The sequence below is a fragment of the Prinia subflava genome, chromosome 32 (assembly GCF_021018805.1).
Source record: "Prinia subflava isolate CZ2003 ecotype Zambia chromosome 32, Cam_Psub_1.2, whole genome shotgun sequence".
Lineage (NCBI taxonomy): Eukaryota > Metazoa > Chordata > Aves > Passeriformes > Cisticolidae > Prinia > Prinia subflava.
Genome location: NC_086278.1, coordinates 920035 through 943314, shown reverse-complemented (window position 1 = coordinate 943314; position 23280 = coordinate 920035). Strand labels below are relative to the sequence as shown.

Genomic DNA, 23280 nt, shown 5'->3' with positions numbered 1-23280 from the left:
AAACAAAAGAAAACCACACAAGATATCGAACGGGGCTTGCAAGTTAAAACCAGAAAATTGAAATATTTACTGCCTCGATGTGCACTGAAAAAGGAAAAAAAAAGGCCAATAAATAATTTTTAAAAGGGGGGGTGTGGGGAAGCTTTAAAGCGTATCACGAGAACAGGATCAGGGAAGAGCGAGGCCACCCCTTCAGGACCAGGGGAGAATTAACCTGCATTTCTCCATCCCATCTGCAAGCTTACGGCTCTGCCACCCATTTTGTTTCAGATTAAAGGAAAAAAAATAATTAATAAAAATAATTACCTCAGCCGCACCGAGAGAAGACCCCACCCCGGGGATGGATGCCGGCGCGGTCCTGCTCGCCGGGCAGGTGACCCCGCCGCAGGTGCCACCCTGAGCATCCCCCCGCGCCCCTTCCCCAACCCCTGGAGACGATGCCGAGCCAGAAAACGGCGGCGCGGAGCACAGGGAAGGGTTTATTTAACCCACAAATGGGAAATAGAAGGGAGAGGAGGAGCGGAAAGGTGCGGACGGCGCGGGAGCCGCGCGGCCAAGGTGAACCGCGGCCGGCTAACATGGTGGAGGCTGCGGGGAGCCGCGATCCTCCGGCCCGCGGCAGCGAGGGGCGAGCCGCGGCTGTGCGGGGATGCGGGGCCAGCATGGAGCTGACAGCGGGCGGGAGGCTGAGCGGCGAGCGCCGAGCGGAAAGCGCTGAAAGGCGAGCGCGGCGGGGAGGACTCTGAGGGGAGAACGCGGCGGGGAAGCGCCGCGGGGCTGCTCCCTCAGGGCGGGCGGCGGCGGGAGCAGGAGGGGAGGACGGGCTCACCTGCCATGGCGGGCGGAGAGCGGCAATGGCGCTGGGGGCTGCGGCTCCGCTCCCCTCGGTCTCCGCGGCGAGTGCGGCGGGGCCGGGCGGCCCCGGCAGGCAGAGCACGGGGCGGGACGGGGCCCGCTCCGCCCCCGACAAGATGGCGCGGCCCGGGCCCCGCTCCCTCAGGGCTCGGCAGCCATGGCGGCCCCGGCCCCGCTCCCTCAGGGCTCGGCAGCCATGGCGGCCCCGGCGCTCGGCGGGGGAACAGCCTCGATTTCCCTGAGGGAGAGGCCTCCGGCTGCAGGGATGTGTGAACGCTTTATGCATGAAAGACACAAATTGGCAGAGTCACGGGATGGGGCAGGCAGAAGGGACCGCAGTGGGGCATCTGGTCCAACCTCCGTGCTCAGGCAGGGTCACCCCGGAGCACATGGCACAGGGTTGTCCGGACGGGTTTGGAATGTCCCCGGTGAGGGACACTCCACAGCCTGGCTGGGCAGTGGAGCACGAACAGGCTCCCCAGGGGATGTCACGGCCTCAGGGATGGCAGAGCTCCAGGAGCGCTGGGACAAGGCTCAGGAACGCGGTGGGATTGTTGGGATGTCCCGTGCAAGGCTGACAGGTGGATCAGTGGGTCCCTTCCAACTCAGGAGATTGTGTTATTCTGTTTTTCTGGTTCTAGGAAGTTTTCTGGTACTTGGCCACCAGCACAGGAAAGTTCTTCCTCACGTTCAGGTGGAACGTGGTGGGCATCAGTTTGTGCCCATTGCCTCTTGTCCCATTGCTGGGCCCCAGGGAGCAGAGTCTGCTCCATCTCTGACACCTCCCTGCAGATATTGATGGGTATTGATGGATATTGATGAGGTCCACAAACAAAACCCCTTGGGCCTCTCATCTGGGGGTCTCTCTGCAGCCCCTAGGAAAATGTGCTCACCTGGTGCCTCCAGCCCTGGTCCTCTTGGGGCTTTCCTTTTAAATTTGCTTCTTTTTAATTTTTTTTATTTTTTAAAATTATTATCTTTCAGGAAAAAATCCAACTTTTACAATAGGAGAGTGAGTTTAGGGAGGAACAAAAGAATCACAGAATCATTTAAGTGGGAAAAGACCTCTGAGCTCAAGCCCAGCCTGTGCCAAATCACCACCATCCCAACCAGACTGGAGCACTGAGTGCCACATCCAGTCATTCCTTAAACACCTCCAGGGCTGGTAACTCCACCACCTCCCTGGGCAGCCCATTCCAATGTCTAATCACCCTTTCTGTCAAGAAATTCCTTCTGATGGCCAACCTAAACCTCCCCTGTCGTACTAGAGGAGGCTGAGTCCCCCAAAAGATGACACCTCCACCACATCCACAACCCTCGCCCGAAAACACCTTTTTTTTCTGAGATTTCCAGTTTTCTGGTGGGGGCCAGGACAAAAGTGACACAAACGTGACAAATCCCCCCTCCCAATCCACAGAGCTGGCTGTTTTCAGGCGCTGCTGACGTCTGCAGCTCCGGTACCCAGCACTGGACACCGCCTCTCTCATGTCCCTCTCGGCAACATCTGACATCCCTAATGGCTTCTGACAACGTTAACTCGCTCTAATTTGTGTCCTGCCCTTTCCAGAACGTGCAGTTCTGGATGTGTCAGACACATCAGCCCATGGCTCCTTCCCTTGCTCAGGGCTGTTCTGGGCAGCTGGGGCTGAGCACCCACAGCTGATTCCTGCCCTTTCTCCTTACACCGCCTGTCCTTGAGGAGATATTGACCCACGCTGGGCTTTCTCCCCCAGCCCTGCTCTTATTTAATTAAGCTGCAGCCCCCAGTCGATGGGAAAGTGCTCCCCAGACCACCGGCACTACTTGGACAGTGTTTCACCGAGACCTGTAATTCTCTCTTGATCTTTTTGGTCCTTGCTACAAATGTTGCTGTTTGTGCAGTGGTTGGCAACCAGGAATGTTTATTCCCCAGCTGTCCAAGCCCTTCCCTCCCGCTCCCCCATAAAGAGGGTTTCATCCGATCCCATTAAAACCCAGGAGCTTACTTTAAGACCAGAGACCCTACGAGGCCTCTGGAGCATTTGTGCTTATCCTCGGGCATATTTTTTTTTTCCATGTTCACTGCAAAACTCTCCTGGTTAAGCTTCTAAAAGGTTTTCCAGTGAGACATATGGAGAACTATATAGGGCAGGGCTAAGGCACAATGCTTGATTCTGGATATCAATCCTTGGCATTATTCAATACCTGGCCTCATCCCAAATGTAGACACAGACTCCAGTGCAGCTTTTAAACGTTAAAAGCCTTTGTTTGTCAGGGTGGGGGAGCGTGGGGCCATGACGGGAGGGACATTTTAGTAATGCCAGACTGATGGAGGCTGCAGCAGTTTTGCTGTTGACAGGAGTTTGTGCAGGGAGATGGATCATGTGTGCTCAGTGTCCCTGCAAGGCCTCCCTGTGTTCAGGATCAGGGACAGAGACACAGCGCTGTTTATTTTATTTCTGAGTGTTACAATTTTCCAACCTGCCCTCCCCAGGTGAAAGATGGCACAGGGAAGTACAGGTAATACAGTGAGAGAAAACACATCAGTCAGATTGAAATGCAACAGATGTATGTATCACAATGTCAGGGTTGTGATAATCCCAAGGACAAGCTGGGGAAGGATGATAAAGGTGGATTTAGTGCTCCAAGAATTGAATTTGACACAGCTGGACCCCCCAGAACAATGGGCTCAAACTCAGTAAAGCCTTTTTCAGTCCTTTTTCCTCTTAATTTGGTAAATTCCCTTCCAGGTGGCCTCTTGTGCTGGAAAGTTTGAGAAAATTCCCTGGCATTTCCCTTGTTCAGGAAGTCAGGGCCCATTTTATGCCATCACACTGTCCTGCTACAGAAATAGAAACAATTTTACTGGGATTATTGGCATAAACAGTTTGTGTTATTAAAGCGTAGTGAAGAACCCTGAGGTATTTATCTAAACATTCAATCACTCTGCCTGAATGATTCACAGGTCCATAAAAAAGCTGGAAGAATTGGAGACATGGGATGTGCCTGTCCTTCCTGAACACGCAGCAGGAGAAATTAGCAGTTATCAATCATTTGGTGTGCAGACCTTTGAGATCCAGAAGGAGACACATTGCCTTTGTTTTCTCCTCTACCCTACATCTTGTCTGGATTACCTGAGTTCCTGAAAGCTCACTCAGGGACTTACCTGAACTCCTGAGATGTTGCTGGACCCTATCACATAAGTCCAAGGAAGCTTTACTGAGGACATTCCCCAGCTTTATTTTGGTTGTTTCTTCATAGCTCTGTGTGGATCAAATGGGAAGGACAGCACTGCAGGTCAGGGTTTTCCTCAGATGCAGCACGGATGTTACTGGCATAAATTTAAATGATGAAATGTTTTTGGCTGGTGTCTTTTACTCAAAATTTCCATTTTAAATCCAAGTGTTGCCTTGGCTGGGGTATGAATCATTGATCTGAGCACAGGATGTCCAAAAGACCAAATCAAAACTTTGTATCCAGGGATGGTATCTAGTGAAAGGCATCCTCACCCTTGGCAGGGGAGTGGAATGAGACAGTACCTTCCAATGGACCCAAACCATCCCATCATCCTGTAACCGGGTTGGGTCTGGGATCCATAGCTCCTTCCCAATCTTGTTTTCTTGGTGTGTTTTGAGTTTAGTTTTTATAACATAAAAAAAAAGAAAATTTAAAAAAATAGCCTGCCTTGCATTAGATGAATAACATTCTGTGTGAATCCCAAAGATAGAGTCCAGCACTCTGTAGTTAGTTAAGAATCCAGCACTCCTGTATATGGATAACAGGAATATCTTTCACTGGATTAGACAAAATAAAAATGAAAGCCCTGCTATTTCAACAGCAGCCTAGGAGGTGAGTGGAAACTCTGCCAAATAAACAAACAAAAAAAAAGTTAACAACTCACCCTTCTCCCTCTGGAATACGGAATGGTCACTGAGGTGAGGAGCTGGGCAGACTCCGGGGTTCACTCGGTGAGATGAGGAGAGCAAGTGTGAGCAGCCCTTGGTTAAAAACCACCTACACCACCGGGTGGGAAACTCCTCCAGCTCCTGACACACAGGAATTTATCATATTTATCATATTTATCATTATCTCGGGGTCACCCATGACTTGCTGTTCCCCCCAAGGTCAGGTGGAAATGGAGGCAGAAAAAAGGTGTTTCTTTCTCAGAACCGAGATGGGCTCTGCCAGCTGAGCTCAACCCCCTAGTTTGTCATCTGCAAAATGGAGTCAGGAAGAATTTTTATGAAGTTTAATTAGTGCAAAGTGCTCTTTGTAGCAAAGAGAGCTTTTGGCCGGAGGATCTCGGGCCAAGCACTCAAATCAGGGAGGCTCCAGCCAGCGACCCATGCAGCAGAGCCCCTGTTGTGCCTGTGGTATCCGCGGAGGAACAGCAGCAGTCTGAATTCATGTAAGGAATAAATCAATAGGTGAGCAGGAGAGGAGATTTGCTGCAGAACTGTCCCTGCTGGTCCTCCCACGATGGTTTCCTCTCTGGCAGGTTTTGGAGAGAGGAGAGCTTTCTTCAGCTTTGGGATTGCAAAATATTTTGGAAGTGGAGACAAGGTTGTGGGAACCAGGACAGTACAAACAACGAGGAGAGTACAACTAACCAGGACAGTGCAAACAACCCAGGCCAGCTCAAACAGCCATCTCAGGTCCCTCTGCTTCTCCCTGTGGTGTTTCTCAAGCCACGCTGGCCATGGAATATTCATCCCAAGCCGTCAGGAATACAGGGCAGGGAGAGAGCTACAGCGTGCTCCTGGTGACACTAACTCAGCTGGACAGCCTGTGCTCTGCAGGAGAAGGCAATTTTCTTGCTGCTGTTCTGTCTGGTACCTCAGGGCTGTACCAAAGAAATGAGATTTCACTTGCTGAGTCAGGGGCAAAGCCTGTGTTTGACAGGAGGAGGAGATGGACTCTGTCACCTCTCCAAGTTCATCCCCAGGCTGCTTCCCAAAAGCACAGCTCCTGAAATGAGCCCAGAGCCCTTAAATCCTGGGAAGAGTGGGAGCAGGAGGGGGCCAGGAAAACAGCCTGCATTTGTCCTGCCTGGTCTGTTCTCCTGCCAGGCTCTCCTTGTCAAAATGCTGAGTCTCTGCAGCCACATCTGGCTCTGAGGTGTTGTGGCAGCAGCAGAGGCACAGCAGGAGCCTGTGGCTGATGGTTTTGCTCTTCTGGGCACACTCACTCTGGAGTTCTGTTCCATTAGATCTTCTCCCCATTGGATGAACCCTGAGGCATCTGCAAGGATGGACTCTAAGGGGAAGACAAGCTGGGATTTGTCACCTTGTTCACATATGGCTGTTCAAAGCTCCGGGGTTGAGGAGCAGCTGCTGTGGGCAGATGTGGATAAGCAGGACCAGAGCAGCTCATTCCCACTTAAACTACTTCCAAAATGAGGTGGACACAGTGCACAATATCACTTTGAAGTCCTTTAGAGGAATTTTATAGCACGGAATAAAAGAGGTTTTCTTAAGCCACCTGCACTGGGAGTTCAAGTGAAGGTCCTTCACTCTGCACAGCACAGGCAGCAGCTCCTGTGGCTGCTTACTCATCCCTCAGCAGAGGAGTGAGAGCAGAGACACAGTCCCTGCTTTAACCCACTTGCAAGTCATTCCCCAAGAACATCCTCAGAGAGGAAGGATGGGCTTGGGTCACTTTTACCCGTGACTCATTTAATCCCTTATGTGAGCACATAGCAACAAAACCACACGGTGACATCAAGAGTGACACAGACACACCAGCCTCCTGCAGCAAGGGGCAGAAGGCAAATAAACAAGTGGTGCCTGAGGCACAAGTTAGATCACCAGCCCTCTACAAAGCAGCTTCTGAAACTGAACTGCCTGAATCCCACTGGGCAGACAGCAGGAGTGTCATTCACACACAGGAAAAGAGGGAGAATGGGCCCAAAGCAGGGCTCCACGGGCACGTCCAGCTCTGGGACTGAATGTGAGACAGCCTGCAGCTCCTCCTTGCCCTGCCAGCTGGAGAAAGGCTTGTCACGGGAGTGCAGAGCAGGCAATTATAGAAGCACGGATGCCACAGGGCTGGCTAGGCTCTCTATTTATAGTTCTCTGCCACAGCTCTCCCTCTGTGCTCCTGCTCACAGGTGAAGGCACAGGCCATGCCCTGAAAGGTTCACAGGCCAAGGAAAAACACAAAGAGGAAGGACTAGCAACCTCTTTTATGAGGAGAACCAAGAATCAGAGATGAAAGGACAAAAAAGAAATCCACAGAGAGCCTGGAACAATGAACTCCAACTTCTCCCCTGAAAATTGCCCTGTAGTTGGTTAACCCCTTCCCTGCCTAAAGTGCCACCTCTGCTATTCTTAATTGGTGCCAAGCGGTGTCACTGAAGTGTTCTGCAAGCTCTGGCCCCTCTTGCCACTCTTGAATTGTTTCCAGCAGAAGTGAGAGAAGGCTGTGGCCGTGCCTGTGCCTCTGCAGCCCCAGGGTGGGAGGCAGCAGCCCAGGGCAGCACCCCAGACACTGCCCCTGCCCCGGGATGATCCACTCCAGTCAGCCTCTGCCAGCTCCAAGGGTTTCCAAGGGCTCAGGGTGGCAGCCGACCACGGATCCAAGTCAAAGAGTTGCCTTTGTTACATGGGGAGGATTAAACCACGAACTGTTTGTGAGCTGAACTTTGAAGTGTCTCCTCAGTGAGCTGAAACACGGTCACGCAACAAAGAGAGACCTCTACAAATACTCTTTTTGTGTTTGAGGTTGGAGACCATCCACTGGTTTATTTTTAGGCGCACATTTGCACTGGCCCTGTTACAATCCTGCCTCTGTTCTTGTGCAATAAAAGGCAGAGAGGATTCACTTGACCTCCAGTATCAAATACAGAGAAAATAAGGCATTTGTCTGAAAAAGAACCACCCAAAATAGCAGGGAAGAGGTCATGCTGTGATATGGACCGTTAGTATTGAGAGACACGAAAAATGAGGATTATAGGAGCTGGCAAACTTCTAATGACACATTAATGAAAACTGCTAGAAAATTATATGGTGATGCTAATTAGCATTTGTAGGTTTAAGGACCTGGGATCTTTCCAGTTTACACTGAACATGTACCTGGGAGCAAGAAATAATCCCTGCTGAGGGGAGTTCTCAGTTTTCTTTGAGGATTTGTTCTAGATCCAGAGCACTTCCTTTGCTACACGTGGCTTTGTCTCAGGGACTGATGCTCCTGCATCACCCAGCTTATGTTACCTGAACTCCTCACAGCCCCTCCTCAGGCTTTGCAACACCCTGATGTAAACAATTATCACTAATTTCATTTTCTGTCTTGCCCCTCCTTGAAGAAGCTGGGGAAAGGGCCCAGAGGACCTGACTGGATGTTTAATTTCTGTCACATCAGCAGGGCCACCTGCACCAGGCATTTCTCACTGCCAAGAAGGAAGGTTAAAACCTCTCATGACAGGTTCACAGCATGATTTACAGCAACAGCTTAAATAAATGGTTACAGGCATAAAGAGCAGCAGGCAGCTAATCCTTTAAAGACTTAAGAGCAGCTACTACTTCAGCCCAAGTAAATATTTCAAAACAAAATTAATTAGTGGTGACTAGTGGATTTTCTGCCCTTTGCTTTAACAGCCCAGGATGAAACAGTGATTCCTCCACAGAATTTTTGCTTCAGTGCCAAACCTGCTGTTTCACAGGAGCTGAAAGTCCTCTCAAAGAAGATTCATCACAGTTTTGTTCCTCTCTGCAACTGCAGAGCTGGAAAAGCTCTGCATGGATCTCATGGATCTGTGTTGGTGTGGGAGGGGAGGTCCCTTTGTGCTGCCCCAGGGATGAGGACAACAGCACGGCTCAGAACCCAGCCCAAGTACAGTGTGGAGGAAGGAAATGTCACTTCCTGAGTCTCATCAGAAGAAAGCTCTGTCCACAAAACAGAGCTCCCAGTAGTTGCCTTACCTCTGATTAAAAGCAGTTCCTTAACACCTTCCTAGACACAGGGAAAGCAGGGAAGGAAAGGCCTCAGGGTAGCAAGTCCTGAACCAGCACAAACCCGAGCCCAGAGCAGCAAACCAGTCAATTCAATCAATTGGAAACAATAATTTCTAATCAACAATCAAGTTTTTCCCCGCATGACCCTTGGCTCCACCTCAGAACAAAGCCAACTCTCTTGAGAGGCTCTGTCATGGCCTTGCTGGACTGTCTGGACTATTTTTAGTCAAATCCAGCATTTCTGAAAAACCTCAAGCTGCTTTTGTACTCAGGAAGGGGAGAGGAACTGCTGTGCACGTGCACATCCACATTCGACACAGGACACAGCATCTGCCTTGGAGCAGGGAAACACAGCTGGGTCAGCACAGAGCCCTGGGAAAACTGCAAAAATTGCTTCTTTTCATTAGGCTGAGAGGGCAGAGCTGGGAGGGGGAAACCAAAGGTGTCTGCAGTGATTGGGAGGCCAGAGAGATCCAAGGGCTGGGTGATGTCCCCTGCCTGCAGCTCCTGAGAACAGCAATGGGGAGAGGACGGCAGGATCAGCCACGCAGTCCTGGAGTAGCTTTCAGGACAGAGATCTGGAGAAGAGCAGGAGGAACACCCCAAGAAAAGGGCCGGGAGAAAGCTCCAGTGAGGTTCAGGAAGGGGCAGAAGGCGTGAGGAGCAGTTGCATGAATGGGCTGATGTTTGGGACTTTTAAGGACCAGGCACCAGGGAGGAGTGTGGGGAGCACTTGGAGAAGCTCATTCAGAGCAGGGCACGCACAGATCCCCTTCGGAGTTGTGCTGAGTCATTTCTTCCTGCCCCGAGGGGTTTTTACCAGGCTCTTATATCCCTATTTCTGTACAGAGCCTCTCTGTGATGAGTGCTGCCGAATTTGGCTAATTGCAGGTGACAGGAAGCAAAGCCAGGCTGGGCTGAGTGTCCCTGCAAGAGCAGCCCCGGGGAAGCAGCAGATGCTGCTGCCCATTTTGCTGTTTGCTCACACACAGCACTGGGTTCGTGGCTGTATTTACAGCCCGGGGCTGGCAGCTTCACTTCCTCTCTGTGTTGCTTCACACAACTTCTACTGAAATGTTTTCTGGGCTAAGGTCAGAGCCCTGCTGCCCAGCCCAGCCTCCTCAAACCTTTCCCAAACAGGACAACCCCCAGCCAGGCCCCGAGGATGAGGTTCTCAAAAAGGGAGAGGAAATGGAATTCACTGCTGAGAAAACATGAGGAGTTACAAACTCGAGTTTCCATGGGACCAGTGATGGGCTTTGCTCTTCTCCCCATCCCATGAACTTCCAGCAGCACAAGCACGTGGAGAATCTCAGAGAGGAGCAGCAGTGATGCCAGAGACATCTGTGGCACAAATCTGGACTATGGCACCTGCTTTCCCAGGACTGGCCTGCAGCTGCTTCCCTGCAGTGGGAATGATGTCACTTGAGTATTAATGGTTGGACTCAGTGATGTTAATTAAAGGTTTCTTAATGATTCTGTGTCTCTTTACATGGACCTATGTATGGAAATATGCAAAATCCTCAGTGTGAGAGTCATTGTTGGTGGGGAACTTCAGCCAGAGAGGAACTGAGAGCCTGGGATGGAGCGAGGATCCCTTCAGGGCTGTGCCTTCCCCTGGCCTCACGATTCACACACAATCCCCAGGCTGGTGAAACTCCTCCCCATTCCTTCACCTTTTTGGACAATCTAGAGCACAATTTCTGCCTCTTCTTTCAAGGGTTTATGGCACCATTTGCACAATACTTTGGATAATTCTGGTTTTGTTCACTCAAAAAACAGTATCATGAGATTGACTGAAATCTCTGCTTTTATAATGAATACACCAGGAGGATTTCTTGGGCACTGCTGGTAGCTCAGGCCACAGGACTCCAGAATCACATTTCCAGCAACTCCATGGCGTTAAATTAAGCGGGTAATCAATTGTGTAACTACACCCTGCAACAGCAATCAAAGAATGGCATTGAAGAGACACAAATCCAAGCACTTATAAGCCAGAGAAAAGCCTGGAATCTGGCTGCCTGTTCTTTCTCCAGAGCTTGTGCATGCTACACCTGGCAGGCTTTGTAAATGCAGACTGTTTTTCCCTGAGACAGCTGCCTTGCCTGGAGTGGAGGATACTCCACAAAGGAAGCAGCTATTCCGTGTTACCCTCATCCATCAGTGCCTCATTTGTCATTCCAGCCCTGCTCTAGAACCACAAACTCCTCCTGTTCCCCTCACCACCAAAGGGAGTCACTCAGGGCTCCCCAAAACCTGCATGTCAGCTTGAAGAATGAAGTCCTCTGCATCCATGTACTTCCAGTTGTCAGAATCCCTTTTCTCTTTCCTAGAAGTGTTTCTTTTTTCCCCAATTAGATATAAAAAGCCCCTGTGGAGAGGACTTTTTCTCCTGGCCATCCCTCACACAGCCCTGCCTGTTTATCCACTGTGCTGCCTGAGGACTTTGCTTCTGCCAAAGAAAAGTAAATTCATTCATTCCTTTCCTCCAGGAACATCAGCCTGTTCTTAGACTCAGAGAATCACACAATGCCCTAAGTTGGAAGGAACCTACAAGGATCATCCAAATCCATTTTTTTCTCCTGTTCCCTACATTTATCCTGCTTAGGTGACCCCCCCTTCCCAACTTCCTGCATCTTCTCCCTCCCTCTTTGCTTTTTCAATCTAAACTTCCACTTCCTCTCCTCGTTCTCCAAACCCAAATAAACCCAGGTTCTTGTCCCCCCAGAGAGGCTGATTCATGGTTTGACGTCAGCAGCCGCTCTCCTGGCCAGAGCCAGCTGTAGTTGACAAATTCCAGCTGCTGCCAGCTGTGCCTTGTCCCCTGCCCCACCCCAGCAGCTGGGGCTGGCAGCAGGGAGGGCTCGTGCCCAGCTGTGCCTCCAGAGGTGGCGAGGGAAATCCTGAATTTAACCAGAGTTAATTTGAGTTCCTCCTCAGGGTGCAGCGCTGGGATTCACACAGGGGAGTTGGGAGAGGTGAGGGAAGAGATGCAGGTTAAAAAAAAGAGCTTGGCTCAGGGTTTGGGTCTAATCTGCAGCACTGAAAGAGGAAAAAGATAATTCTAGGAGTACATTCAGAACAATGTGTTTGTCCAGCCCTGCTCTGTGGACACCTCCATGGGCCTGCTCTGCACTGTCCTCTCCTTCTGGAACATTCTGGAACATTCATCCCACCTGGGGCTCAGATGACACTGCTGGGGCTACTCCAGAGCTGCTGCCCCCCTCACTGCAGCAGCACTTGGGAGCTGGAGGCAACAGCAGCCAAGGCCCAGGACAGTTTTCAGTGCACTCTGACACCCGTGAAGGTGGGAAAGACAAAATTACAGTTACAGAGAATATAGACCTTTATTCATGTTAAATGCATCCACTTGCATCACTGCTCCTTCTCCAGGACACCGAGACACCCCAGCTCAGCAGACAGCCTGGTTGTACCTCACACAAGTGGAGCCATCCCTGCTTTCCCTGAATGACACATCAGCAAAGCTGGCAAAGCAATCCAGAGGGGGTTTGTTCAGCACAAACTACACAGAGAACTTCTCTTCACTGGCCTGGGCAGGTCTGCACAGTAAATCATCTACACAAGGACAAAAGGACTCCAAAAGACAGACAGCTGGAATTCAAGTGTCTCCAATACCTGTATCAGTCAAGCCCAAGAGTTTTGGTATTTAGACACTTGAGTCTGGATTCCAATCCTTCTCCCATTACCCATTGTTGTTTAACAAGCAAAGTCCAACACCAGTCCTTGAGAAGGATAAGTGGATTTTGCCCAAAAGTGGCACAGGGAAAGCTCACTTGGGAAGGATGTGTTTGTGAGCAATAGAGCTTGGTCAGTCTGACAGGGAGCTGTGGAGCAAGTGCACTGTGTGGAAATCATTTCCTGCAAGTGCTGCTTTCCCCCTCTCATCAGACTTTATTTACTCCAGGCAAGCTCAGGAATCAGTAGTTTGGAAGCATTTCTGGTGGACAGAGAGCAAAAGGAGAATTTAACTGTGGTTTGTCTGCAAAGGTAACCCAACAATAACCACAATCTCATGGAAAGCTAAAATAAACTCTAGAAAACACTTAAAGAAAAAAACAAGTACCTGCTGCTGAATCTATTTTTGGAAAATCGCAAGGATTGCCTCCCCCAGGAAGAACTTCCCAGCGAGGGGAACTGTGCAACCCCGAGAGGAAATAACACCATAAATGTCAAGCTCTTTGCAATTCCTTTTGGTCAGTTCTGGGCTCCAGCCCCCACCCCCTAAACTGGAACACCCGCAACACCTCGAGCCCAGGAAGCGGCGCCGCGTGAGGGACACGCATCAGCTGCGCCCTGGCAGCCTCCAGGGGAACTACCAGCTCTGACCAACCTAATTAGAGCGGGATTAATTAAGGGTTCAGTCGTCGAAGTCGGGGATGTCGTCGTAGGAGTAGCCCCGGTAGCCCTTGGAGGCGTAGTAGGCGATGCGCAGGTGGTAAAAGCCCGGCAGGAACACGAGGATGCCGATGATCAGCACGGGGATGGCCCGGTCGGTCTCCTGCAGGGACAGACAGTCACACCTGAGGGGCTCTGCCCCTTCTCACACCCTGCCTGCTCTAGGGGAAGGTGTCCCTGCCCAAGGCAGGGCTTGGAATGAGGTGATCTGTAAGGTCCTTTGAACCAAAACCATCCCGTGGTTCTGTGATCCATCCCCGAGGCCTGGCAAGGTGAGAAATAAAAATCCATCTTCTGTCAGAAATATCTCAGCTGTCATCAGGCTGAGCCTTTAGTCCTATCCTATCCTTTAGTCCTATCCTGGCATCTTCTCCTTGCTGCAAAGGCCTCAAGGGACTTTGTCCTTCACCACGGACCCCCCTGGATGTGCAGCCGGGGCTGGGAGCTGCGAGCGTGGCCAAGAACGAGCCCAGAGATCTGAGCCTGGAGCGCTGCTGATAGAGGCCAGAGGCTGCTGCTGCCACAGAGATAAGGCAGAGCTGCCAGCCCACCACGAGCCCACAGCACAGGCTGGGAGAAGCACCCAGAAGGAGCAGATCCCTTCCTGTGGATCACAGCCACAGCCAGTGCTGCCCTGCCCCACACGGGGTCTGGCAGCTCCTCCCTGTCCCTGCAGGGTCTGCACAGGCTGAGCTCTCTCCAGGACAGGGATGTGACCTCCCCAGGGACACTCAGCCCTCCCTGGAGATGCCCAGCCCAGCTCTGAGCCTGCTCCAGCCAGGCTGACTGCGGGATCCCAGGGAAAGGGGGCTGCCAGCACAGCCAGGCCGTGGTGGGAATCAATTCCCTGCTCGCTTCCTGTGGCTCTGAAGTTCCACACTGAACACCATCACAGGATCCTTGAGGCTGGAAAAGACCTGCAAGGTCATCAAGTCCAACCATGACCCAGCACCACCCCCAGGGTCACACTAAGCCATGTCCTCGAGTGCCACATCCTCGGTGGGGATGGGGACTCTGCCACTGCAGGTGATGCCAGGCAACAAACAAACAACAAACCTTTCTTAATTCTGAAATTAAACCTCCCCTGGTGCAACTTGAGGCAGTTTCCTGTCACCTGGTGGCCAATGAGGGCTCAGGGCAGCTCTGGGGACAGGGCAGAACCCGTGGCAGAAGTGTCACCAAGCACTCACCCCTTTGCTGATGTACCCTGCCAGCAGCAGGGCTCCGATGATGATGAGGAAGGTCCCGATCATGAAGAGCACCACGGCCAGGGCGATGGCCTTGTAGGGGATTTTGGGTGGGCTCTTCTTGAACTGGATGGAAAAACCCAAATTCAGCACAGCTCCCCTCCCACCAGAGCACAGATGTGACCCCACAGCTGGCAGAGGTGGGACAAAGATCTGCAGCAGCTCTGCCACCGGGCTCTGTAACCCCTCCAGGGGGAATTCTGCCCATGGAGACCCTGCTGAGCCAGCCCTTACTCCCAGTCCTGTCCCCAGGAAGCCTCTTTGGGCTCCCCAGAGGGGCCCAGAGGGTTTAGCTCCCACCCAGCTCTGTCCCTCTCTGAGCTGCAGATGCTCCCCCAGAGATGCCCGAGAAGCAGCTGCAGTGCAAGGCCAAGCTGTGGCTGCCCATTCTCCTGCTTTTACAGCTTCCTTCCCCACTTTTTACCTGCAGGTCAATGTAGCCATCATCAGTGCTGGAGAGCTTGGAATATTTGACTTTGCTGCTGGGAATCCCAGCAGAGAGATTGGTCCTCGATGACATCGTTCCAGGGGGGCCTGGGCATCAGCTACAGCCTGGAAACCAGGGGGAGGCACAAAAACAGGAGAGAAAACTGAGGGATGGGAGCCTGAGAGACACAGAACAAAAGTTTCTGAGGAGAAACTGCCACATCGAGGCTGTGCCACCCAAAGGGCATCTCTGTTCCTCTTCATGAATTAATACTTTTTCCAACAGTGGATCTAAGCATTTCATTTGAAGCCTAAAATATAAAATGGATACAGCTGCAACAATATCTGGAACCAAGGTAGAACCTGTGCTTCAAACCAGATCAAAATTCCAGGGCAGGGCCCAGAGTACAACCCAGCTCTCACTCCACGAGGAGCTCCTGCTGCCAGCACGGAGATGTCTGAGCTCTGGCTGTTTCTGAACAGGACACCAGCAAATAAACCCAAACCAGTCCTAAACAAAGCAGCTTTTCAACCACCAGGCGATTTTGCAAGAGAGCAATTTAGGGGAGGAGAAAAAAACCCAAAACACCAACCCAAACCACTGGGAACTGGAATGAAATGGAGATGTCATGGAGACAGCAGCAGTGACTCAGAGGGAGCGGGACAAGGGGATGGAGTGTGAATGGTGAGGTCACCACAGCCCAGGGACAGCCCAGGGTGTGCAGGGCAGGACCCCAGTGCCAGGGGGACACCCTGGGGACAGGGATCAGAGCCAGCTGCTGTCCCTCAGAGCCTTCCATCCTGCCAACCTCCCCCTGCAGAGCCGGGACTGGGCTGGATTCCCAGGGGAGAGGGGCAGGGAAGGGCTCCCCACACCTCCCAGCCTCAACAGAGCTTTTATATTCTGGAAAAGAAAATCTGGAGAAAGTCTGGAACCAAGGGAACAAAAGCAGATATTCCAGCAGTGCCAACAGGAAGGGATAAAAACTCCGTTTCCACAACATTCTGCAGCATCAGAGGTGATGCATCCACTCAAAATATTGACTCTCCACTGGAACTGCAGCCCTTTGTCTCCCCGTCACTAATTGCTGGCATATTCCCCACCCAGCTTCGTTCCTCCCGCTGTAAAATTGACTTTTATAAAATCCCCTCTAATCTGAAATTCTCACCACTGAACCTTTGGTTTGAACTTTGGGCATTTGTTTTAGTAGCAAAAACCAAACATGAACAAAACATTTTCAATCCTGTGAATAATTAAACACCTGCAGGGTGGCATTCCCTGCTCCCCACACATCCTTGTTTTTCAGACCCAAACACCTCCAGGCTCTCCCACATGCCTGAGTGTAAATGTGCAGGAGGGGAAAAAGGTGGAATAAACAAACCTTTCTGAAAGATGCCAGATTTCACAACTCTGCCCCATTTTGCTCTCTTTTCTTACCCACTGCCCCATTATTTACCAGGCTGTTCAGTGGCTTCTTGGGAATTATTCCCATTTTACACCTGCACAAGTTGCCCTGTTCTTCCCAATGCCTCATCTACCAACAAGAAAGAGGCTGTTGAGGGCAAATGCGTATGAAATATAAATGTAAATTATTCTGTCATATCTCAAGTTTAAGGGCCACGTTCAATTCCACTGAGCCTCACACAAAGTGAGCACGGCAATGGTTCCAGGGCAGGAGCCAGCACAGTGCTAATGCTTTTCGGGAGCCAAATAAACAACCGGGGCCTGAGCAGCAGGGCCAAAACAATTAACGCTGAAATCCGAAATTTCTAATATGGCAGCTGTGCTTTAAACCAGCCCCGGGGAGCCCGAGCACGGCAGCTCCGCCCGGGACCCCGGAGCCCCCCGGGCACAGCCCCGCATTCCCCGCACGGGGATCGGGAGCGGCTTCGGGAGAGCCGCCACCACCGGGGACACCCGGGGACACCGGGAATGGGGGTCCCGGCCTCGAGCCGCTCCCCGACCCACCGAGATCCACCCGAACCACCCCAAAATCACCCCGAACCCACCCCGAACCCCCGCGGTACCTGCCGCCGGCCCGGCCCATGCCGGCCCCGCCTGTCCCGCCGCCGCCCCGGGAAGTCGATCCCGCTGACGCCGCTTCCCTTCCAGGTCACGGCCGGGGCTGTCCCGGCTTCCTCCGCCCCGGCCCCGCGTCTGCTGCGCCTCCGCAGGGGAAAAGAGCCCCCGGGTTATTCAGGGCGCCCAGCCCCGGTCCGGGGAAGAGGTCAGGAATTGCTAAAAAAGCTCCAGGGTGGAAGCTCTTCCTGGCACAGATGTTTCCTTCGGGCGCTGGAGTAACCCGCAAACCGAGGAAGGATAAATGGGGAAGGGTCTGAGACACGAGACAGCTCAGCAGGGGAGACACCTGAACAGCAGGAGCAGAAAATCGACGTCCAAACCCAGAATCCTGGAATGGTTTGTGTTGGGAGGCCCCTTAAAGCCCGTCCAGTGCCACCCCTGCCGTGGGCAGGTGTGAAAGCGGCAAAACAACACCACTGAATAAACCCCAGCAGGGCTGCAGTGAAAGGCTGCTCCCCCAAAAGGGGGCCAGCCTCTTTATTTCTTCCATTTTTATACATTTGTGGGTCGGGTTATGGATTGGCTTCTGGGGTTGCTACCCCTTCACCCCGATGACCAGCTGTCAACCAACATTATTGTCAGGCTAGAAACATGTAAACAAAGGACAGTGAACAAAACAAGCAAGGTTGTTTATATTCTAAAGTGTGAGAAAGTGAAAAACTGACCCTTAATATTGCACAGAAACTAAAGAACTGACTCCATCTTATGAACAAGTGGAAGATTTTTTAAAAACTCAGAAAAACCAGGACAGCAGGCAGGGACAGCTCCCGCTGTCCCCGGGTGTCGCTGCCGGCCCAGCCCGAGAGTGCCGGTCCAGCAGGAGCCGGGGCCGGGCAGCGCTGTCCCTGTCCCTGTCCCTGCCCCGAGCAGGAATTGTCCCTCGGGCAGCGCTGTCGCTGTCCCTGTCCCTGTCCCGAGCAGGGATTGTCCCTGCCCCGAGCAGGGATTGTCCCTCGGGCAGCGCTGTCGCTGTCCCTGTCCCTGTCCCGAGCAGGGATTGTCCCTGCCCCGAGCAGGGATTGTCCCTCGGGCAGCGCTGTCGCTGTCCCTGTCCCTGCCCCGAGCAGGGATTGTCCCTCGGACAGCGCTGTCCCTGTCCCTGTCCCGAGCAGGGATTGTCCCTGTCCCTGCCCCGAGCAGGGATTGTCCCTCGGACAGCGCTGTCCCTGTCCCTGTCCCGAGCAGGGATTGTCCCTGTCCCTGCCCCGAGCAGGGATTGTCCCTCGGGCAGCGCTGTCCCTGTCCCTGCCCCGAGCAGGGATTGTCCCTGTCCCTGCCCCGAGCAGGGATTGTCCCTCGGGCAGCGCTGTCCCTGTCCCTGCCCCGAGCAGGGATTGTCCCTGTCCCTGCCCCGAGCAGGGATTGTCCCTCGGAGCGGGGCTCGCTCGTGGCCGGCACTGCCACCTGGTGCCACCCTGTGTCACCGCGGGGGACAGCGGCTCGGGCGGGTTGTCCCCAGGGTTCGCGTGTCTTACCCAGCCGCGGGAAGGACGCAGGTGTGAAATACAAAATTGTGTTTTGTGTCAGGGAAATAAAAAGAATCTGTGTAACTGTAATTGTAGAACACGGCCATTGGACAGTTATAAAAATGAGTTCTAATAAACAACCCAGGAAAGCATGGAAGGTTTTTTTGAACAAACTTTGTTTGCAATTACCTATTATTATAAATCTCATGCTATTCTGTAATAAGTGTCTTATAATTATAACTTTAGAAGCTTGCTTGTTATTTAAGAATTTTAAACTGTAGTTTTAGAATGTAAAAAGGCTTTTTAGACAAAAGAAGGAACTAAGAATGGCCTCAGGCCTTCTCAGAGAGGTTGGAAAACATCCTGATACGAACAAAGGATTTCAGCTCGCTGATTTATTGTGCTTGAAAAAGGGAAACTGAACATTGCTATCAACGACTGATAGACCTGGAAAATAGAAGCTGGACCCCACATCTGGGATACAGATCCTGGATGTACATCCTGGAATATTGAAATTAAAATGGACCACAATAGGTATTGACCAATGACATTAAAAATTGGAAATAGAAACTGCTGAGAAAAGCTTATGAATATGTATGAATATAGCAAATAAAATCCCAGCAAGTTCAGCAATTGGTGTGCAGAGGGGAAAATCCTTCCACTGTACCCAGCGCTGTCTTTGCTCATAGTTTACCACACTAATTAATCAATTATTAAATTGAATTGCTGCTTGCTATATTGGCTGTGTCAAGCGTCTCGTTTCTAACACAGCCTCCCCAAAAACCTGCTGAAACCCGGGCAATTGCAGGGGCTGGAGAAAGCTCTGACAGGATCATGAAATCCAACTGCCACCACCACGGTCACCACCCCCTGTCCCCAGTGCCACATCCAGGACAGGCTGGCACCTCTTTCACACCCTGGAGTGATCAAAGAGGAGCTCTGAGCCTTGAAAAGGGAACCAGGGCACATCAGCACAGCCTCAGAAGCACCCACCCACATTTAAACACAACAAACTCCATGAAATTATATTTTTTATTTCAATTTTCCAAGTTTCAGTCAAAATATCAGCTTTAAAAATAAATGAAGTAAGATAACATAAACTCATGGGGTAATAAAACAGCAACCCTAAGCTACAGCTCCACTGAAACTCCAGGAAACATCTTGACCCATTAAATATCGCCCCTCCTCTCCAACAGCAGCTGAAAGGAGTAAGAAATTTCACCTTCAGACAGCATCCAAGAGATTGTTGGGAGTACATAAACACACTAGAAAAACTCAGGTTTCCTATTTCCAATGATACCAGGATAGCAAAATGGTGAGTTGAAAAATATTTACAGAGATATCTACAAGACACGGCTACAGTGCTCCCAGGACGCTCCAAGGCTCTGGAATTGCTGCCTCCAGCCAGGAGCAGATCCCCAGTCCTGCTCCAGTTAAGAGCCTTCCTGCTGGTCCTCGATCTTTGGGGCCAGGTAGTACTTCAGGTGTCCCATGTCGGCGATCTTGTACTCCACAACTGGGGAGCAGAACGAAAAAAGGGCGTTCAGAAGGTTCTACATAAAATGCAGCCTCAAGCTCCCACTGCAGCCCTCCTCAGGCAGAGCCCTGGTACTCACCCAGAGGAACGTCTGCAGACATGCTGAGTGTGACCGTGGGGGACAGCGGGGTGGCCTTGGTGAAGAAGTTCAGGTACCTCAGGGCGAAGGTGAGCTGCACTGGCTCGTTCATCTCTATTGTAACCTGGGGGAGCAGGGCGGGCTCAGGACAGGCTGCAGGGGCTGCACGCCCCTGGCACAGCTCAGGCAAAGGCACCAGTGCTGCCCCCAGGGTAAGGCTGCAACTGGAGGGACCCAGGGACTGCATGAACCAGAGGGAGACCTGGCCCTGTCCCCGCTCACTGCAGGGACACCCAGTGACTGCTACGGGCCCTTTCCAACCCAAACCATTCCCTAATTCCAGGAGCCCCACAGGGCAGAGGGCTGGCTCTGCAGGATCCCTGCACTCACAGCCTCCTCCTCCTTGTCCACGTTGCTGGTCTGGGACAGTTTGATGTTGCCGTTGCCCAGCTCGCCGTTGGCAGAGAACTTGACGCCGTCCTTGGCGCAGGAGATGACCACGGCGTCGCCGATGTGGCTCAGGTCCCGGCAGATGCGCGCAAACTCGGCCGAGGGCATCTTCACCACGCAGCTGTACTCCTGCTCCTGGGGGAGACAGCCACAGTGTCACCCTGCAGGGCTGGGGTACCCACAGGGAGACCCACAGGGACACCCTGCAGGGCTGGGGTACCCACAGTGACACCCACAGGGACACCCTGCAGAGCTGGGGTACCCACAGGGACAGCCACAGTGCCACCCTGCAGGGCTGGGCACTCCCAGTGACACCCACAGGGCCACCCTGCAGGGCTGGGGTACCCAGTGCCACCCACAGGGACACCCTACCAGCCCTAACGGTACCCACAATGACACCCTTAGGCACTCCCAGGGACACCCACAGTGACACCCTGCCAGCCCTGGGGTACCCAGTGACACCCATAGTGACACCGTGCCAACCCTAAGGTACCCACAGCGGCACCCTTGGTCACTCCCAGGGACACCCACAGTGACACCCTTGGGCACTCCCAGTGGCACCCTGCAGGGCTGGGGTCCCCAGTGCCACCCTGCCAGCACTAAGGTACCCACAGTGCCACCCTGCCAGCCCCAGGCTTGTCCAATGCTCCACACTCCTGCAGTGTTACAGGATCTGATGTGAACGTGGCAAACACCCAGTGCCACCAGTCCCCTGAGCTGTTACTTACTGGGATTCCCAGCTGCTCCACATCGAGATCCATCAGCTTCATTTCGTAATCAGAAACCTTCTCCTGGTCTGGTGGAGCAAAGCACAGTTAGATCACATGTTTTTAACAAGTGACAAACATAATTTAACTGCTGCCATTCCCCACTCCCTCCAAGTACAACCATTTCAATAATGACACCAAAATTTTCCTTTGGTTCATTGGAGCTGGAACTCTGGGAATGCCCTAAGAGCCTTTTACAGGCTGCAAGGGCACAGCCAAGGAGCTCTGTGTGCAGCCTAAGCCTAAGAGTCTTCCTCTTACAAAGAAAATATTTATCAAGTTGATGAAGTTTCATTCTCCAGACTGCTCCAAGAATCAGCTGTCCCCTCCCACTCCTGCAGGATCCATTGCCACTTCCCTCCCTCCTGCATCCCTGTGGTTTATGAAGTGGTTAAACACATCCCAGTAACAAAGGAGCTCCCAAATGCAAAACTCACTCGGTGCCTCGAACACCAGAGCCAGGGTGTCCGCGTTGTCCTCGGCCCGCAGGGTGATGATGTCCTCGTTTCCTGCACATTTCAGGATTTTGGACATGCTGGAGGGGAGAAAGGCGGGGGACTCAGGAGCTGAGAGCTGACAGAGCAGGAGGGGGTGTGATGTTACAGTTATCAGGCTCTCCTTTTAACATTGGTGGAAAAGCGGGTGTATGGGGAGACTCCCCAGCCTCTCTGGCCAATCTCCTCCAGTGCTTGGTCACCTATAAAGTTCTTCCCCATTCCTGTGCATCAGTTCCTGCCTGTTTCTCTTGTCCCACGGCTGGGCCCTTCGCAGCAGAGCCTAAATCCATCCTCAGACCCTTCCTGTGCATATTTATACACAGGGAAGAGCTTTCCTCTCTCAGCAGTCTCTTCCCGAGGCTGAATAGCCTCAGCTCCCTCACACTTTCCTCATAACAGAGATGCTCCAGGCCCCTCATCTTTGCTGCCCTCCGCTGCACCCGCTTCAGGAGCTCTGTGTCCCTCCTCTCGTGAGGAGCCCAGAGCTGGGCACAGCACGGACACAGCACTTCAGGAGCGCCTCACAGCGCTGAACAGCGGGGCAGGAACGATCTGCTGGCAGTGCTCATCCTGACGCCCCCGAGAATTCTGTAAGAGCTGTCCCAGCGCCAGGACTTTAGAGCTGTCACCCGTTCCCACAGGAGGGGCCATGGCGGCGGCTCCCCGCCAGCGCTGGCTTTTCCCGCCACTTGGCGCCGGCAGTGACGTCACGGCCGCGACGGGCCCCGCGCGCGCCGCGAAAAACGGCGCGAGAGGCGTGAGGGGAATGGGGGGGGAGAGAAGGGCTGAGGCGGCCCCGGGCGCCCCCGGCACCCACCACACCGCCACGGCGAGCCCTCGCCCCCAGATATCCCCTCACACCCCCTTGCACGGCAGCCCCCGCTCCCCTCAGCGCCGCAGCCACCGGGCCTGCTCGGCGGCCCCATGGCAGCGCCCGATGAGACCCCGCCGCCGGCTGACCTGGACAGGTTGACGCCCATGGCGATGTTGCGGTCGCAGCGGTACGTGTCGAAGCCCTCCGATCGCAGCGTGAGCTGCACCAGCGAGACGTGCGAGGAGTCCATGCTCTGCAAGCTAATGCCGCCCGAGCCCAGGTCCCAGCAGGCCTCCGTGATAAGGTCCTTGAGGGCCTCCAGTACTCGCTTGAGCACGGAGCCCTGCACCAGCCGCGCCTCGAACATCTTGGCAGCACCAGCGGGAGCGGCACAGACGCAAACGACGGAAACACTGAAAACTAAGCGAGGCGGCCCGCCAAGCCCCTTTTATGCACTCCGTCGCCCCGCCCTCCGGCGCGCCTCAGCCAATCATCAGAGCCGCTCTCCTCCTTCAGCCCAATACCCTCCAAGCTCACATACAGGACCCCGCCGCTCTCCGGCCAATCCCAGCGCCATTCCTCCCCTTAGTCCCGCCCCTTCGTGCGGCGGGAGCCAATCACCGAGCGGGTTACACAGGCCCGCGTACGGCTCGCTGCGCAGCGGTGGTGGCAGGGCCCGATCCCTGCAGCGGCGCCGGTGCCGCACACGGGG

General features: G+C 53.1%; 3 protein-coding genes across 4 annotated transcripts in view; all 3 read right to left on the bottom strand.

The window, feature by feature from the left end:
* SLC23A2 (solute carrier family 23 member 2) overlaps window positions 1-984 on the bottom strand; it is a 52650-nt gene extending 51666 nt beyond the window's left edge. Inside the window, exon 1 of the mRNA XM_063420691.1 lies at window positions 830-984. The gene's annotated coding sequence lies outside the window, so the exon portion shown is untranslated. The remainder of the gene's footprint in view (window positions 1-829) is intronic.
* Window positions 985-12114: 11130 nt separating this feature from the next.
* TMEM230 (transmembrane protein 230) lies at window positions 12115-17050 on the bottom strand. Of its 2 annotated transcripts, XM_063420715.1 has the most exons (5): window positions 16904-17050; window positions 14874-15001; window positions 14393-14515; window positions 13138-13305; window positions 12115-12744 (listed from the first exon to the last, which is right to left on the bottom strand). In XM_063420715.1, exons 2-4 carry the CDS (start codon window positions 14967-14969, stop codon window positions 13165-13167), a joined length of 360 nt encoding a protein of 119 aa, XP_063276785.1. In that variant the 5' UTR covers window positions 14970-15001; window positions 16904-17050; the 3' UTR covers window positions 12115-12744; window positions 13138-13164. The 2 variants fall into 2 exon arrangements, with proteins under 2 accessions (XP_063276785.1, XP_063276784.1); XM_063420714.1 differs by having other exon boundaries at window positions 12115-13305.
* A 2388-nt stretch (window positions 17051-19438) lies between these two features.
* PCNA (proliferating cell nuclear antigen) lies at window positions 19439-23130 on the bottom strand. The gene is made up of 6 exons (XM_063420814.1): window positions 22715-23130; window positions 21695-21792; window positions 21219-21286; window positions 20431-20625; window positions 20041-20164; window positions 19439-19940 (listed from the first exon to the last, which is right to left on the bottom strand). Exons 1-6 carry the CDS (start codon window positions 22933-22935, stop codon window positions 19858-19860), a joined length of 789 nt encoding a protein of 262 aa, XP_063276884.1. The 5' UTR covers window positions 22936-23130; the 3' UTR covers window positions 19439-19857.
* Between the last annotated feature and the right edge of the window lie 150 nt (window positions 23131-23280).

Excerpts from the sequence above, each read along its gene's own strand:
- PCNA (XM_063420814.1), bottom strand. The coding sequence starts at position 22,935 with ATGTTCGAGGCGCGGCTGGTGCAGGGCTCCGTGCTCAAGCGAGTACTG. Across the intron at positions 20,626-21,218 it reads TGGAGCAGCTGGGAATCCCA|GAGCAGGAGTACAGCTGCGT; the intron begins GTAAGTAACAGC and ends TGTCTCCCCCAG. Across the intron at positions 19,941-20,040 it reads GTCTGCAGACGTTCCTCTGG|TTGTGGAGTACAAGATCGCC; the intron begins GTGAGTACCAGG and ends TCTGCTCCCCAG.
- TMEM230 (XM_063420714.1), bottom strand. The coding sequence starts at position 14,969 with ATGTCATCGAGGACCAATCTCTCTGCTGGGATTCCCAGCAGCAAAGTC. Across the intron at positions 14,516-14,873 it reads ATGGCTACATTGACCTGCAG|TTCAAGAAGAGCCCACCCAA; the intron begins GTAAAAAGTGGG and ends TTTTCCATCCAG. Across the intron at positions 13,306-14,392 it reads CAGGGTACATCAGCAAAGGG|GAGACCGACCGGGCCATCCC; the intron begins GTGAGTGCTTGG and ends CTGTCCCTGCAG.